Consider the following 18317-nt stretch of genomic DNA (forward strand, 5'->3'; position numbering starts at 1 on the left):
AAATGTGTCCTTTAAGTACAAAGTTTCATCCATAAAGAGATGCACATATCTGTAGGCATCTCTGGCTAAAATTATTTCTCTTGGGGCAAATCCTCTGGTAGCAAGGCCGCAAAACAACTATTCTGGTTGCTGAGCTGCTACGCTGTAGGCTGGAGTACACAAAGGAAAAGATTTTTAAATTGCTGGACAAAGAACAGATGGCTTGATAATGTACGGATGGTTGAATAATAGATGGATGGTTTAATGATGGACAAATAGACAGTAAACAAATGATTGGATGAAGGATATAGCTGGATAATAAACAAATGGTTAGATGATGGAGAAGTAGCAGGATAATGGATGGATGGTTGGATGATGGACTAGTTGGGGGGGAAAAAATGGTTGGATGATGGACAAATGGTTAAACTGAATGAATGGTTTGAAGAAGCACAAATAGTTGGATGAGTGGATGGTTAGATTTGTTGGATAATGGAGAGATTGTTGGATGAAGAACAAATATTTGGACAATAAACAAGTGGTTGGATGAAGAACAAATAGTTGGACAATAAACAATTGGTTGGATGAAGAACAAATAGTTAGACAATAAACAAAAGGTTTGATGGAAAAATTGTTAGATCATAAACAAATGGTTAGATGGACAAATAGTTGGATAATAAACAAATGGTTATATGATTGAGAAATAGTTGAATAATGGCTGGATGCTGAGTTTTTCCTCTGCACTGTCGCTACAAGCATTCTTAGTGTTAGGGTTTAGGTGTTTAAGTCAATGAGTCGATGCAATCAACTGGTTTTCCTTAGATAGAAAACTTTGAATCAATTTGACTGTATGATCTGGTGAACTGCCTTGAGAGAAGTGCCTTGAGATGACGTGTTGTGATTTGGCGTTATATAAATAAACTGAATTAAATTGAAGGACAGACAAACGGTTGGATAGTGAATGAATGGTTGGATGAAGGGGAAGTGGTTGGATAATAAACAAATGGTTATATGATGGAGAAATAGTTGAATGAATGAATGGGTAGATTAAGGACAAATGGTTTAATTATGGATAGAATTTTGGATATTGGACCGGTGGCCTGAAAATGGATGGATTGAACATGGACATGGTGCATTTCAGATCCACCAAACCAGAAGGATCATACTTCTAAATGATTTTTCTCTAAATTCTCCTTAGATGTGTGTGCATGAATGGTTGTCCTGTTTCTCTCTGTGTGCCCCTGCGATGGACTGGCGACCTGTCCAGGCTGTAATTGCCTCTCGCATGTAAACAGCTGGAGAAAGGCACCAGCAACCCTCGCGACCCTGCTTGGGATAAGCGTGACGGAAATGGACATTTAAACATTAGTTCCTATTGCTGGATGGGTTTAATTAAATCCAATAAAGCTACATTACTACACATAAACAACACTTAGGATTGGGTAATTTGGGAATTCTTAAGATTTTATTTATCCTTTTCAGCAATATTCAACAAAGCTGCTTCGCAGAGTGAAACAATTCAAAGTATACAAGAAGCAACAGGAACAGTTTAAATTATAGAGAGATGAGTTCATTCCGAGACTCGCGTTGTGTTTGAGGATAGCTGGAGGAGTTGTTACTGTCGGGCTCTTTAGCAAACAGATGGTTCGTCAACGGCAGCAGCTCCCGCTGTGAGAGCTTTGACACACTTAGCCATGGTTTGGGAAGCTCTGCTGATGGAGTCTGGAAAAAAAAGCAGGATCATTTGTTGGTTTCAGTAGATTTTTTCCTTTTATGGTCTTTGTGCACTAAATTACCGGTCATGTAGAAGTCCTTGGCGGTGATTTGAGGCGGCACAAGAGGAGCTGCAATGAGGCCTTGATTTACAGTCTGACAAAGAGAAAAGGACAAAAATAATTTGTTTATGAGATCAGTAGGAAGAGGGACATAAAAGAAAACAACCATTTCCAACCTGTGCAAGTTCATTGGCCTGTTTGAAGTAGTTTGCCTCCTCTACATCATCGTAACGAACCAGGTTAGGAGAGACCTCTGCCAGCCTTGATCGGACCTCATCCAGTGAGTCGTAGGGCAGCGTTACACCTGCCAACTGCAATCACGTCAAACATTAATAAAAATATTGCTAGAAGAAAACTAAAGCTACAAGTTTGGCCAAACTCTGACCTCAGATACAGCTCTGACGATCTTCCAATCATCTCTGGCCATCCCTGGTGGAGTGACAGCGAGCCTGGTGTGCTGGCTCCTGCCCTCAGTGTTGACGTAGGTACCGTTTTTCTCCGTGTATGCAGCACCGGGTAGGATGATGTCTGCCATAGGGGCTCCCATGTCCCCATGATGACCTAGCGAGGTAAAAACTTGTCTAAACAAATTTCCAGGGATAACTAATTCATGCGCTTTAAGTGATTCTTTGTGCTTTTACCTTGGTAGATGACGAGGCAGTCCTTAGGTAGGTCGGCTCTGGTGATGCAGCCAGCATCAGCTCCGAGCAGCAACAGGACTTTGGGTGGATTCTTCCTGATTGCTTCAACGCCGGCCTTGTAGCCTAGATCTAAGGCAGCTACCTGACTAGCCACTCTGCACGCAAACATGCAAACATTTAGTCTCATGTGCCCTATTCCAAAGAGACGTAGAGCTACGCAAAGCCGTACCTGTGCAGGACATTGAGAACCTTCCAACCGTCCTCCACCCCACTGCTGGTTCTGGCGTTCTGAGCGATGGTGGAGACGGCGCTCAGGATGGCAGCTCTGTCTTCTCTCTGCAGCGCGCTGCTTCCAACAACCACCACAGGACGCTTTGCAGCTGCAAGGACCTGCAGACAGCAAAGGGAAAATAAGACCAGGGACAGGACATGTCCAAAATGATCAAAGTAAGCTTGCGCGTCGCTCACCTGGCTGAAAGGATGCGTGCCATTGGCCAGCTCCTTTAGCACCGAACTCTCCTCTCCCAGGTGCTCATATGTGTATGTCAGATCAACCTGGTGGCCCACCATGGCGACACGCAGCTCATTGTGAAGCCAGCTGGGTAAAAGAGAAAAGAAAATCAAAAGAAGTATTAATACTAATGAAGTTTTCAACAATTTCTGTCACGACTCCAACCTTCCATGTATTTAATAAAACACTAGATGATTGACCAACAAATTAGAGTCTTAGATCCATCTTTAAGGGTTGCACCCCTTTTATTTCGACCCCGTGAGAACTTGAACATGAAGACTTCGGTGGGAAGTTTCAATCTGCTTTCGACATCCAGAAACTGAAGATGTTGCCAATTATTTTCTAAAAAGCTTAGATTTATTTTATTTAAACAGACTTTTCATCCTCCTTCCTTTACACAATTAAACACTACTTTGTGTTGCTTTGCCCAGATAAAGATCAATCATATCAACAGCTGTAGTTTGTCAATGCTGACCTCTTGCGGATCCTGGCGTTGAACAGCGGAGCCTCATAACGGGGGTTCGTTCCTACGAGCAGCAGGAGATCACAGTCTTCGATGCCGGCGATGCGGGTGTTCAGCAAGTAGTTGGAACGCAAATCGGTCCTGAATGGGAGGAGAAAAAAAAAATTCAACGTTGCTAGAAAAATAAGTACAAACAGAGACTGATGATGTCGACGTAGAGCGGCCCTCACCCTGCTCCTGCCATGGGGAAAACCTCTTCGGTGCAGAGGTTCTCCGAATTCAGTCTGTTGAGGAGATCTTTGAGGGAAACCAAAGCTTCTGCGTCGGCCATCCCCCCTACGATGGCTGCGACCTCGTTGCCCTGCACGCTCTGGAGCTGAAGAGACATTAACGTCAGATCAGAGCATGTAACAAAACAAAAAAGAACATAAAACTACTAAATACCAATGATATACTTACAGCTCCTGCAACACGGGTGAGAGCATCCTCCCAGCTGGTTGGTGTTAGCTGACCTGATTCATCCTTCACCATTGGTTGGGTCAGCCGCTGCCTCTTTAACCCATCGTAAGCAAACCTGTGAAGCACATTTTAGTCAGGAAGGTCTAAATAAACCAAATGAAAAATCAAAAGCAAAGGAAATGTATTCCTTCATCACCTGGTCTTATCAGAGATCCATTCTTCATTAATATCTTCATGCAGTCTGGGCATCACCCTCATCACCTCCCCTCCTCTAGTGCTCACCACAATATTGCTGCCCACAGCGTCTAACACGTCGATTGACTCGGTTTTCCTGTGACCACAACAGATTATTAAGGTGATAGGAAACCTTTTAACATGGTTTTAAGGACCAAAGCCTGGCCTACCTGGTTTCCCACGGTCTGGCGGTGAACGCGTAGGGTTTGGAAGTGAGCGCCCCAACGGGACACACGTCTATGACGTTTCCCGACAGCTCTGACATAAACATCTTCTCTACATAAGTCCCGATCTGGAGGTCGTTTCCTCTTCCTGTCGTGCCCAGGTCTTCGACTCCTGCGATCTCGCTGGCAAAACTGGAAAACAATTTAGGAAGAAATTTAATGGGAATTTAATTCTCCACTGGCTAAAAAAGACCAGACAGATTTACAGCTGACTGACCGGACGCAGCGTGTGCACTGGATGCAGCGCGTCATGATGGTCTTGATAAGAGGTCCGATGTTTTTGTCTTCCACTGCTCTCTTTCCTTCTGTAAAGCGGCTGCGGTCCGAACCAAACTGCATGGACTGGTCCTGAGAACAGAATTGTTTCCAGTTAGACCGTCCGATCAGCCACGGGTGGTTGGATCCAATCTCTTGCTTTAGATCCTTTGACCCAGGGTCGGTTTTACCTGAAGGTCACACTCTCCACCCTGATCACAAATGGGGCAGTCCAGTGGATGGTTTGCCAGCAGAAACTCCATCACTCCCTCTCTGATAACACAAGGTCACAGCATTTATTTACTGCGTCCTACAAGAATCTCCTCTCTAAATCACAGCTGTATCTGGTACCTGGCTTTGCGTGTTTTTTCCGAGTTTGTAAGGATGTTCCAACCTTTCATGACAGGCATGGCACAGGCTGCCACTGGCTATAGAGAGCACACATGGACATATGTCAGAGGATTTGTAATAAACCACCTTTGGGTAGGCTTAAAAAAAAAAGAAAAATACCTTTGGGGCTTTCTCAATCTCCACAAGACACATCCGACAGTTTCCCGCAACTGAGAGACGCTCATGGTAACAGAACCTCGGGATCTGAACTCCTGCTTTCTCACAAGCCTGGGGAGAATCCAGACTTTCTATTAATTACAAATCACATTACTTTTAAAATGTCAGGTTGTCATTTAGAGAAGGGAGCTTTTTGCCACAACTGATGTGACTTATCCTGTAAAATCTAAATGAAATAAAAAAATATGATTGGAAAGGAAAATACACATTTGAAATAATCCCTAAATAAACGTTTTTTCATTATTTTAACATGAGGTCTAGAACTGCTGGAAAGAGTTTATAAGGCTTCACTTAGACCATAAACTAGAATTGGTTATAATCAGTTATTACCTGATCAAATACTGAAAAACCTGACATTATTTTTTTTATATTAATTAAATGAAATACATCTTAGAACTATATCTAGACAATTCAATGACAGCTCCTATGTCTGGTAGCTGCAGCTGCCTGGTCTTTCCTGTATCTTTCATGTAGCAGCACATCACCTGTGCTGCGCTGTTTAACTCTCTGATTTTTCTGCCTTAAGTTCCTCCTTCTTGCTTGTTTTCTAGTCTGTATGTGTTCACATGTGCTTCATATTATTGACATTATATGACCATTTAGATCATCCTCAGCTATTATGCAACACCACATACAGCTGTTTTTGTTTGCATCATATCCATCTGATGTATCTTACCTGCAGCACCGTGGTTCCAGGCTCCACCTCTAAAGGTTTCCCATCCACAAACACTTCCACCATGTTGCTGGCAGCCCGTACAGTAGTGCGCACTAGAGATGCACACAAAAAAAGAAGGCTTACCTGAAAATGCTACAATCTATCTATCAAATACATAGAGAAACAATCGGGACAGCAGAAATAAAATACTTTCCCTTTTTGTTAGGGTCTTTTTTTTTCCTCCTTCCAATATACAACAATGCCATGTTACATAATAATAATGCTAAGTCACAGTGAAACTGAAGCAGTAATTGTTTTTACCAGGTGCTGAAGAAGTCAGGCTGCTCTTTGCAGCTCCGGATAGAGCTCGACCGACGGCAGGCAGTCGCAACATGATGCTGTGAGACAAAATCTATTGATTATTACGATATACAGCGAAAAGCATGCACTGTATGGAGAAATGCAAAATGAGGTAAAGTCCTAAAACAACTTTACAGAGGAAGCTGCTGTATCCAAGTACGATCATTGAAAGTTACATGAGAGGAAGAAGTTTGTTAAGATCCACAACCAACTACAGCCTCAAAAAGATTGAAATACAAAGCTCATCCAAGAGTTTCCCAAACTATAAACAGGTCGTCTGTAGATGTTTGTCCTCTGTGCTTCATCAAATTATGTAATTTATTTTCAAGAATTAATCAAGAATCTTTATTGACTTTATAGAAATATTGCACAGTTTTTAAATTAAAGTATATTTTGAGAAATCAAGTGTTTTGGTGTGAACAACTGTTTATCTTTCCTGAAAGAATATTAAAGCTTCATAGATGAAAAGGGACAAACTGGGAGCCTTTTTGTAATCATATGAACCAAAAGATATGCTTTAGGTGTTTAAAATGTAGCTAAACAGCTGCACAGTGTGTAGTAAGACATTAATGATGATTGGTTAAAGTTAAAATCATCGTGTTTCAGCAGCTGGTAACCGAAAAAATTTGATTAATCTGGATGAGTAGCTACCTCCTGTCAACAATAACAACTGTTTTTGTCCTCAATGCGAAGTTTATGACCTTTCACAGACACCTTGAATGTAACATTGTGAAATAAATATGCAAATATATAATTTTAAATCGCTTATTATTAGGGTTTAAAATGTTTTACCTAAAGCAAATCAAAGAGGCAGCTTGAATCTGTCATGAAGCTAATAACGTTAGCTAACACCATTCAAGGACACGGGCAGTTAGGGCTGTTATGGAAGCAGAATAAACGCGCTAAAACATTGATTTTCTCGTTCATCTTCTAATTGGATGTTATGCATATGTGAGACTATATTCGTGTAAATCGTGCAGCTGGTTCTCACCTTTTGCTATTTGGCCTTCTCGACCAGAACAGCGGCGAAGTTAGTTACCTCACAGGAGAAGCGGCTATGGCGTAGAAAGCGCTACGCAGTCTACTTCCGCTACAAAAATAAAGGTTGCCTCTTCACAATAAAAGGCTTCTTTTTCTTCTTTTCTATTATGGCGTATCGCAAGCAATTTTAAGGCGCATACCGCCACCTACTGTACATAAGTGTGTAGCAACATTACCTTACATCAAATTCTATTTTTTTTATTTTGTATACTGTAGATAAATAAATTATGCTTTCCTTAATCTGTTAATATCCTTTATATTTCCTTAATTTCCAATTATTCCTTTAAGACTCGTCTTGGCCTGTCCTTTCAACCATTTTTCCTAATTTCTTCCTTTAATGTTCATAAGATTTACAGTTCATCAGTACATGTTCTAATTTTTCTTTTTCTCCGCATCCTTCACATTTATCATTATTTTTCCTCCCTATTAAATATAAATTGTCATTTAAATAGGTATGACCCACTCTTAATCTGATCATTATTACTTCTTCCCTTCTGTTTCTCTCATTAATGATACTATTTAATACAGATTGTTGTACCTTATATAATCCTCTTCCTTTCTTATCTTCATTCTACCTCTTTTGTCATTTTTCCATTTCTTTACTCTTAAACTGCTACACTGCTCTACGTCCTCTTCACAATAAATGTCTCTGCACCTTCAACGTTTCATAAGGCCCTGATTTCATCTGAACCAATTAGAGAAATATATCTAAACACTTCATGCATAATAGATTTTTTTTAACCTATACATTCATCAGTAGCTATATTACATGTTTAATTTAATATTATTATCCATCAAACCTGCACAAGTTTCTGTTGTACAATAGAAATTCTTAAATAATCTATGGCTATTTAGGCAGCTGTTGCAAGATAGAATATTCAAACATGATTAAGTTAGGAATCCAGATTTAAGCAAACTCTTATCATAGATGACTGGATGTTAAAATCAAATCAAACAAGGGTTCAACAAAGTACAATTTTAATGCTGAATACAGGGATCCAATGATTGCATTGCACCTTTTTTCTTTCTATATTTTCCCCATGATGGGTTTCGTTAGTGTTAAAGATGGATGGTATAGTATAAATTATAGAAAAGATGAGAAAATTATCTTATTTTGGTTCATCCTATTTGATAAAACCAGTTTCAAAAGAAGATTGTAAATTTCTTCCAAATAATTTATTTAACAATCCTTATGCTAATCCTATCCAAAGGTGTCCAGTATACTTATTAGGTATAAATATTTAGTTACTAAGTATTACCTTTTTTGGTATTAATTCTGATTATTTTTATATTTACTCACTTCATTTAACAACAAATATCTATGTTTTCTACTCCTCATTTAATTACTTTCTCAGTAGCTTGTTACATATTTATGGCAACATGACAACATCTGCCAGCAAAAATAGAGGGATGATAAAGAGAATGTATAGAGAATCTGTATAGTTGGAGCATTTTCTTTAAAAACAACCCACTGATAGTGACATGGAAGAACTAAGGAAAAACACTGCAGATAATTTATTTTATTCTTAGATTCAAGGATTTCCCATCCATTCCCCATTTATTACTGTACATATTTGAGTTTCTATTTCAATGATATTTGCAATTTAAATCCTGTGATTATTTGATCTCTTAAAGCATTAATCTGCTTATGCAGCACTACTATTCATTTCAATCTATATTATTGTTACCTAAATTTTAATTCAGAACAAAACTAAAAAAAATTATTTTTGATTTTCTCTCTACCAAAACGATAAACAAAAGATAATAAAAATTGTTGTGCATATATGTTTTTAAATAATACAGTAGAATAAAGTTGTTTTAAGGCAATAACTTCATTTTACAATGTACTCTACCTTTTTACTTTTACTTGGATAAAGAAGTTCAGTCGGTCATTTTGCTTTTAGCTGTCTTTTCTTATAAAAGTAATCTGTACTTTAACCGAAATAAATAATGTGAGTATTTTTGACATGTCTGACCCCACGAAGATGGCCACGTAATAGTTTTTATTACATATCTCTATTTTCGCCCGTTAGCAACCAGGGTTTTTGGACTACCTTTCCCATCAAGCATCGCGGGAAGTTACCGGAAGTTTCTACGTGTGCACTTTCGCGACAATCCAGGAAGCGTTTTACTAACAGTTACAGAGACGAAAGGCAAAGCTGTTCTGTTTCGAGGGGGATTCAAACAATATCAGGTAATAATTTGTTTACAAAACATTTATTTTCATTCAGTTAACTGTTAGAGTTGGCCCTGTCTCGAACAAAACTAAGAGAGAGCCTCTCCAACTTTTAGAGTTTTTAGCAACATGCTAACTAGCTAGTGTTTTTGAGAAAACAAGGTGAAATAAATACAAAATGCGACATTTAATGGGTTGTTATCGACGGTATTTGATGTGAACAATGAATATATGTGTTGCAAACACCTTAAATGTTTTTTTTTTTTTAAAGTGCAGTACATGTAGCAGTTTTAGCTTACATTACCTCCCTGTTTTCCTGTTTACATATTACTACAAGTACCAGGTATTTATATTTTATGGCAAAAAGCAGCAAGATGAATCAAAGTAAAAAGCAATAAATACATTTCAGATTTATTTTAAAACGATAAACAATTTAAATGCATTTTAATCAAATGTTTAGCATGACATTCCATAATTAAAATTAACCATGAAAGTTATATGTGACCTTAAATGGTAAACAAGTCTCTGATGGGATCTAGATGATTGCGACCTGATAAGCCGAACACAGCTATATTTAGGCCCAATATGATTTGATGCATTTCATATCAGGTCTATCAGGAGTTTATCATTTTAGTCAGGATTCAGGCAAAATTTTTTTTAGTAAACTACAGCTACTTAATTATTACTGTTTTCCCTTAAAGGAGTGATAAATGCCAAAGTAATCTAGTTGTAAATTAATAACAACCTAGGTCAGTCGATTAGGTGCACACTCATTCATTTTCTGTTAAAACACAAAACAATACTATTAAGTGTCTCTGAAATAAATCCTATGATCTCAATGTGCAAAATCCCCCCAAAATTTGTCTCTTTAGTAATCAGTGAGTCAAAGGAAATGCAACCAGTACCATGCTGACTGAGTATTAGTAAAAAAGGAGCTAAACTACTAAAAATAAAAGCTAAGTGTCCATTTTTCACAGGAATATTCTCTTGCAAAACACTTTTAATAATTACTTTATCTAGAGTTAAAATTTAGGTCCAAGATCTTAAACCCGCATAGTTTTTCTTTCTGCATCTTATTGTTTTTTTGGTCTCTTTCCTGTCTTTTAGGGCCCAAAAAAATTACTTCTGTCTTCTCTAAATTATTTTTGGGCTGAACGTTTGAATGCTATGACACACTTATCCAAACCCTTTATGGTGAATCGCTCCAACCTTTAAAAATTAAAAGAGTCATTTTGCCCAGGGTCCTGTTAGTGAAAGTCATTTAAAGCTGCAAATAATATATAACCTTTTAATAAAACACAACTTGTTTGTTTTTGTTAAATATCTAATATCTTAAAATGGTTTATTTATATTTTTTAGCTTTAAGGTAAGGAAAAACATTAAAATGTTTCATAAAGATTGAACAAGAATTTTCTTTGATAGGATATTTTATGTGAAAAAACAAAATAAAAATCTGAGCCAATGGCAAGAAAAACAATGCTAAAAACATGTTTCTGGTTATTTTAGTGTCACTTTCTTTAGTGATAATTTATCAAATATTCTTAAAACACATAATCTTCTAAGAATGATATTTTTTAATTATACTGCATTAGTTGGTTCCTTATATCTATATAAGCCACTATAAATAGCCTTTTAAGGGTCCAAACTTGTGGCTCCAGAGCTGCAGGTTGAATACCCTTGCTTTAAAGAATTAAAGTCATGTGGTGACTACGGTTGTCAAGAGTTGATACTAACATTTTACACTTAAAACTGGCAAAATGTGCATAACAAAATTAGACAAAATGTTAAGGTTATTTGAGGCATTATTCTTTTAATGTGAAAATAATCAGAAATTAACAAAAAATATGAAAACAACGCTTGTATTTAGTATCAATACCACAGCAAATTAGTACTAGTATTTGCATCCAGCATTTGAGTAATGATACTTTGAAACCTTAGTGGTGACACAAACATTATAAGTTGTGTATCATCAGCGTAGATGTGGTGTATTGTCCTACTCCTTACTCTGAACTTGGGTGATCATTCAGATTAGGAATAAAATTGAGTCAAAATGTTTCTTGGACTGAAAAATAGAGTCCAGCAATGAAGCTCAGTAATAAAAAAAAAAATTACCAATCAGTATTTAAGTATTAAAAACAAGAAGGAGGTGTTTGTAGATAACTTTTAAACCACATGTCAACTGAAAACTTTACTTATATAATATGTTTTGATTTAAATTCAGGCACCATGCTGCCGACCACCCTGCCACACATTAACGGCGACCCGAGCGACAGGGACGCCGCACGTCACACAGCAGGCGCCAAGCGCTACAAATACCTGCGGCGACTGCTCCATTTCAGACATATGGATTTTGAGTTCGCCATCTGGCAGATGCTTTACCTGTTCACGTCGCCGCAGAGGGTCTACCGCAACTTCCACTACAGGAAACAGACCAAGGACCAGTGGGCCAGAGATGATCCTGCATTTCTGGTCCTTCTCAGCATCTGGCTGTGTGGTAAGCTAAAACTTGCTGTTTCCGATTTTTGAGTTAAAACTACAAAAAATGGGATAAGTTCGCTCTTTGTAGCATTTTAATGTGTTGCTTTCTTTTGCTTTTCAGTCTCAACGATAGGCTTTGGTCTTGTTCTGGACATGGGGGTAGTGGATACCCTGAAACTGCTGCTGTGGGTGGTCTTTGTTGACTGCATAGGTGTTGGTCTGCTCATATCAACCCTCATGTGGTGAGTTACACTGTTGATAAAGATACCAAAATGAACGAGTGACAGATTGACAATTTTTAAATTAATATATATTTTTCTTTGATTTTCTTATCCAGGGTTATCAGCAACAAATACCTGCTGAAACACCCAAGCAAAAACTTTGACGTCGAGTGGGGCTATGCATTCGATGTTCATCTAAATGCTTTCTACCCACTTCTGGTCATCCTGCATTTTCTGCAGCTTTTCTTTATCAACCGTAAGTATTTTGCATGGTTTAGGCCTGCAAACAAAACGCTTCATGCAGTAATGTGTGTTTTTTCCCCCCACAGATGTTGTGGTAATAAACTCAGATTGGTTCGTGGGTTACTTTGTTGGAAACACTTTGTGGCTCATTGCCATCAGTTATTACCTCTACATCACCTTCCTGGGTTACAACGGTGAGTCTTATCTGCCCTGTTTTTTTCTGACTTACTGGAAACAATTTTTTTTTTGTTTTTCTGCAAAAATTTTATTGCATCATCTTATTTTTAAGGGTGTAAAGGAGGGGAGTTAAATGTGAATAACAAGTTTAGATATCATCCATTTGTGTGTGCCACATTAACCCTTAATGCCCGAAATTATACCCAGCATTTATTTTAAAAAATGTATAATTTGTGTTATTGCTATAAATCAGGTGTTGGATTAAATAGAATAGTTATTCATTTTAACATTAAACTTACAACTAGTGTAAATTTACGTATCAAGCTAATTAGTGATGCTAGGCATCTAGGGAACAACAAAATTTCAAAGTATGTTAACTATTAATGCTGTTTTACTCATACAAACCAAATTAGAAATTGATCTAAAACATGTATTTGAAAAATTAGGTTTTAGTTATTAAAATGTTTCAAATTGAGCTAAATACAGTAGTGATGGGCAGTGATGGGCAGTAGCGCCGCTACATGTAGCGAAGCTATTAGTTTAACTACATCTTCCAGTAGCTTGACCGTAGCGTCGCTGCTTTATTTATCAAGTAACTTTCCTGTAGCGACGTTATTGTTTTGATCAAGTAGCGACGTAGCGTCCACAAACGCTACAAAATCCAGGGCAAAACTAAGAAATGAAACCAGGTTTTCTATTTCTAAACAACAATCAGCCACAAGCTACTGTAAATAGCAGTTTCAGCTGACGCTCTTGTAAGTGGCGTAGTAGCACAGGCACACTATGTAGGGTTAAACAAGCGCACCCTTTCCGAGGCTGTCGTTCTATTGGCTGGAAAGGTTGCTAGGCAACGATCCAACTGCAGTCTGAGAGAGCAAAACAAATCCGCAAGCAGAGCCTACGGGTTTGCGAGCGTAACAGAGGGCGGTTTGTGCGCGAAGAGAAGGAGGCAAGCGAGAGGAGAAAATATCTGTGCAAGAAGGATTAAGTCTGAGAGAAGAAACACAGAGAGAAGAGAATTTGAGAGAGAGCGCATGTTTTGAGTGTGAGCATTATAAGTTTTGAGAGCAAGAAGATGAAATTCTTTTCTCAAATTGAAATGATGTGCTCTTGCATTATGGCAGGATAATTCTCCCATATCTATGTGCCACTAAGATACTCTAATTAGAGAGCAGTAGTGAAACTTCCATATTGTGTTTTCATGGCCTAGTTTACCTGACAGGATGTTTACATAAATCTGTTTTTAGGCTGTGCACAGATAAGATTTTTTATGGAGGAACAGCTCTACCGTATATAAAATAAATACATAAATAAATATATGCTCAATAAATAAATAAATAAGCCTTCAATTAATTGCCTCCAAAAATACAATGAATAAATATGTAGGTAGAAATTAAATTAAATGGTGAGACATATATATATATATGTATCTCTTAAATAGCTTCTTTATTTTTTCACCTTCTTTTGTAAACAGTTTTGTTTGTTACTTGAATCAACTGTTTAATTGAGGTCTTTTGTAGGGTTTTGTTTTCCCTAGAGATGTCCATTGATTGCAAACTCATAGCCATGTCTCGATGTGTAGAACACTACACAGTACCTTTAATTTGGTTCTAATAACAGCAGATTGTTTACTAGTTTGTCTACTAGTAATTACTTTAGTTTTTATTTTAATATGCTGATCATAAAGCAATGTTTACACTGTGATATGTCATTGGCTGATCTTTAATAAATATTTTAACTAGTGTGTCAGACTCATTTTGAATTGACATTAGGTTGGTACAACGTTAAGTAGCTTCTGATGTAGTTAAGCTACTTTTAACACATTAGTGTAACTTAGCTTGCTATAATTCTTTAGGTGGTAGCTTTTGTGTAGTGAAGCTTAATTTATTGTTGAGTAGCTGATAGCTTAGCTCACTACACTGGACAAGTAGCTTGCCCAACACTGGTGATGGGTTCATGAGGCATCATGAAGCGTTTCAACATATTTGCAAACTGTATTGATTCTGTGTCACTGAATACTGACACCTGCTGGACATTTAAAATCACTACAGACGGCCTCTTTGACAGACTAAACTGACACTGATTTGATGACCTATAATATCATTTAAGCCATTTCTATAATGTATTATTTCACATATATTGTATATCATGTCGTTTGAGTTGAAAATATGTTTTAGATGCAATCCTTAAACATACAAAATTTAATACGAAAATTTAAGTGAAAGTGGAAAGTGTAGGGAAGCGTTGGCCTAGTGGTTAGAGCAGCGTGCTTGTGAGAGTTCATTTTGTTGCTCTGTACTTGTGACAGTGTAAATACAATAAAAAAGCTAAAAAGAAAAATAGTGAATAAGGATGTTTGTGAACTAGGATTTCTTTATTAATATAAAATAATAACTACAATGAGAACAGCATACAGAGTACTGGAGTCTGAATTTTGATTCAGATATGTTGAGTAATAACTGAGAGGAACAAGATGACACAACAAGAAAATTAAAACTAACATGAGATTAAAATGATCCAACTTCTCTTTGCCTCGAGGCTGCTCCATATTTGTTGATTAATTTGATGATAAACAACAAAAGATCGATTTTTTTTTTTTTTTGGTAGAAGCTTTGCATTGACGGTCAGTTCGAAGCAGCGACTGACTTAGAGACTTAGACAGACTTTATTGTAATTTTGTACACAAAAAGTGTATACAAAAATACATTTTGTTCAGTACAGCTCTCAGGACATTTTTTTTTAAGTGCAACCGTGATAAAGGTAAGCAACAGTAATAATGTAAACATATGACTGTATATTAATTACAGTTCCAACATTGGAAGTCCACTGGACTTTCCTGCAATGATACCAACACTGACAAACGTATAACATATATAAGATGAGGGGAGTGTTGGCCTAGTGGGTTAGAGCAGTGCGCTTGTGCTCTGCGAAGGTTGCAAGTATCCGGTTCGATCCCCACCTCCTCCACTCTGAGTTCCTGAGCACATGTTTTAGGCACACAGTGGCGGCCCACTGCTTCCCAGGGAGATTGGTTAAATGCAGAGTTTAATTTCCTCAATGTAAGATCAATAAAGTTCAATCATTATCAAAGGGTTTTGCTGTTGGAGCTCGACACATGCGCCACTTGCCCCCATCGCTACTGTATACTTTGCTGCATTTTCCAATTACCTTTTATTTTGTAATAACAAATAAGTATTAGAGATGCAATCAAAACATTAGTTTTCTTGACAACCGTTGCTTTAATTCACCCAACGTTCCAAGGAGTTTTTAACTTATTGTTTAATTTACCAATGTTTTATCATTGTGTGAAATTATATTATTAATCATTAATTCATCGTGACAGTTTTTATTAGATAAATTTTTGGATTATAGAAATAAACACATATAAAAGGTACTTTTCTAGTCTCATTTTTCAATTAAGGCTGGGCAATATGAAGAAATTCTATATCGTGCTGTTGCTATATCGCTATACACTATATATAATACTATATTGTTAAAAAAACAATTGAGTGCATAAAATTGCACTGATTTAATCATTCAAACTTTTGGTTTCAAATTTAAAACATTTCTGCCCAGCAACCGAACAGGAAACCAAGTAAAAACCCAATACTAAATAAAATACAAAATAAAAAAAGGGCTGTTTTGTGCATAATAAAAAAAACGGAATAGAAAAAAAATTGACCTCAAATTACAAAAACAAAATTGGAAGTCCAAAAATTGGAGCGTTATCAGAGAATCCCCAAACTATTTGCATTGATCTTTACCTGCTGGGAATTTTAAATAAGCACAAATAGTTGTAAAATTCAGAACATTGCCAAGTTTAGAAAACTCATTTAAATATCGCAATAAATAGCGTCTGTGATTCCCCTCCATCTCTTCCTTTTTCTCTCATATGGGATCGCTTTTTCAAACGACGAGGCCAACGTCATCGGCTTCACAGCTGATTTGTTTAATGTTTTAATTGGTGTGCGGGGAGAAGCTGACATGTTGAGTTTACAGCATTCTTAATTTTGCAGCAGATTACTTTTTAGGTGGGGGAATAAATTGGTACTGCTACCATTTGCAGCAATAGTTTTTGCGGGACGTCATACAAATTAGCGCCTTTTGCTCGACGTCCTCGGCATGAAATCCAAACCACTGCCATATATTGTTATTTGAAACATATGCTGTCACCATTATTAGTTTGCCGGTTGCTGTAGTGTGCGATAAAATAATCCTGTTTGGAGGAGGGGTTTATGATTCATTAAAGGCACGTGGGAAAAATTAAACTCTCACTGAAATAGATGCAGATGGCTTAATGTCGTCATGCGATTTCTACTCAATGGTCGCGATAGTCATTTTAATTATCATGCGTGGGAAAAATCGAGCTACATCGAGTATATTCCATATATCGCCCACCCCTAATTTCAATTATAAATATGACTAATTTTACTCATCTCTATTCCTTGGTGGACTGGTGAAACTAAAAAGTTTCAAACTAAAAATCCCAAATAACTTTGGGAACCTTTGGTCAGAAATGGTCTATTCTTCAGTTGTAAAATACATCAATAAATATTTGTACAACCTAATTCAGATGTAGGTTATCAGCTGAATTCCACACAGTGTATCCTTGCTCTTACATGGATCATGTTTTGTTCACACTACCAAATGCTAAATTATATAGAAATCCCATTTTATGGTATCCTAAGTGCCAGAGGCTTGAATATTAACCAACAATTGTATAATGTATAAACCATCTTTGTGGTATTTAGACTGGAAATTTTCTAAAGCCAATTAGCATCACCCCTCCATAAAGGGTTAAACTGATCATTAGTTCAGTTTCAGGACAGTAAAGTTTAACAGTTGTCTTTCGGTAATTTCAGCTCTACCCTTCCTGACGAACACCGTGGTGCTCCTCTACCCCTTCGCTCTGCTCGGCCTCATCTACATCCTCTCTTTATCTCTGGGCTGGAACTTCACCTACGGCCTCTGCTGGTTTTACAAATACAGAGTCAAATAGGAGGCTTTTTAATTTGAAATCGGATGCTAGCTGGCTCCGGCGCGGTCTCGAACACAAAAATAAAAAGACTTCCACTTTCATCTGTGTGATGAAGTATCTGTTTCAAGCCGAATGTGGTTGACAAGGACATCTGGCTGACTTGGAGAACTTGGACTCTGGCCTGATTGATGCTGAGCTGGTTCCCTGAGGTCCTGTCAGCTCTTCTGTTGAGCTCCAGCCAATGGACAGTGATGTGGTTGGATTATCCAGGAGAAAAAAAGGAAAAAAAAATTCGGATGCGCCTTTTGTCGATGCCCTCCTTGTTTTTGAGTAACTTCTAATTTCACAGGTTGTGACCTAACAACCAAAACCGTCTTTTGAAAGAAACGACTGTTGACTTTTAGTTGTTTAAAATCTTCTTGTTCTTTAAGTGGAGACAAATGGGATTCAGTTGTGTTTTGTTTATTTTTCTCCTTAAAGTGTACATTCCAAAGTACTTTCAATGAAGGGTTTTGTTAGTGTTGTAGTGAAGACCACACCAACCAAGACCAAGGAGTACCGAGATAAGGCCAAGACCTTCAGAGGCCTCCAAAGGTCTTGGCCTTGTCTCAGTCTCTAAAGGTCTTGGACTTGACCTTTTCTCTGTCTCTACGGGTCTTGGCCTTGCCTCGGTCTCTAAAGGTCTTGGACTTGACCTTTTCTCTGTCTCTACGGGTCTTGGCCTTGCCTCGGTCTCTAAAGGTCTTGGACTTGACCTTTTCTCTGTCTCTACGGGTCTTGGCCTTGCCTCGGTCTCTAAAGGTCTTGGCCTTGTCTCTGTCTCTGAAGGTCTTAGCCTTGTCTCTGTCTCAGCCTCTAAAGATCCTGCCCTTGGTGTCTCTAA

The 18317-nt window shown here is 37.7% G+C and overlaps 2 protein-coding genes across 2 annotated transcripts; one reads left to right on the forward strand and one right to left on the reverse strand.

Annotated features, from left to right (window-relative positions):
* Positions 1–1419: 1419 nt before the first annotated feature.
* Positions 1420–7245, reverse strand: LOC119791112 (NADH-ubiquinone oxidoreductase 75 kDa subunit, mitochondrial-like). Its single transcript, XM_038297388.1, has 19 exons — positions 7112–7245; positions 6082–6158; positions 5782–5873; positions 5049–5156; positions 4890–4966; positions 4730–4811; positions 4501–4631; positions 4230–4415; positions 4022–4156; positions 3826–3940; positions 3597–3742; positions 3379–3507; positions 2861–2990; positions 2622–2782; positions 2393–2547; positions 2137–2312; positions 1928–2062; positions 1773–1845; positions 1420–1698 (listed from the first exon to the last, which is right to left on the reverse strand). Exons 2-19 carry the CDS (start codon positions 6152–6154, stop codon positions 1607–1609), a joined length of 2196 nt encoding a protein of 731 aa, XP_038153316.1. The 5' UTR covers positions 6155–6158; positions 7112–7245; the 3' UTR covers positions 1420–1606.
* A 1990-nt stretch (positions 7246–9235) lies between these two features.
* On the forward strand, positions 9236–17535 carry unc50 (unc-50 homolog (C. elegans)). Its single transcript, XM_038303451.1, has 6 exons — positions 9236–9355; positions 11559–11831; positions 11937–12057; positions 12153–12292; positions 12366–12473; positions 17319–17535. The coding sequence occupies exons 2-6, from the start codon at positions 11564–11566 to the stop codon at positions 17453–17455; spliced, it is 774 nt and encodes a 257-aa protein (XP_038159379.1). The 5' UTR covers positions 9236–9355; positions 11559–11563; the 3' UTR covers positions 17456–17535.
* Positions 17536–18317: the final 782 nt, after the last annotated feature.

The sequence above is a fragment of the Cyprinodon tularosa genome, unplaced genomic scaffold (genome assembly GCF_016077235.1).
Source record: "Cyprinodon tularosa strain WSP-4 unplaced genomic scaffold, ASM1607723v1 ctg1, whole genome shotgun sequence".
Lineage (NCBI taxonomy): Eukaryota > Metazoa > Chordata > Actinopteri > Cyprinodontiformes > Cyprinodontidae > Cyprinodon > Cyprinodon tularosa.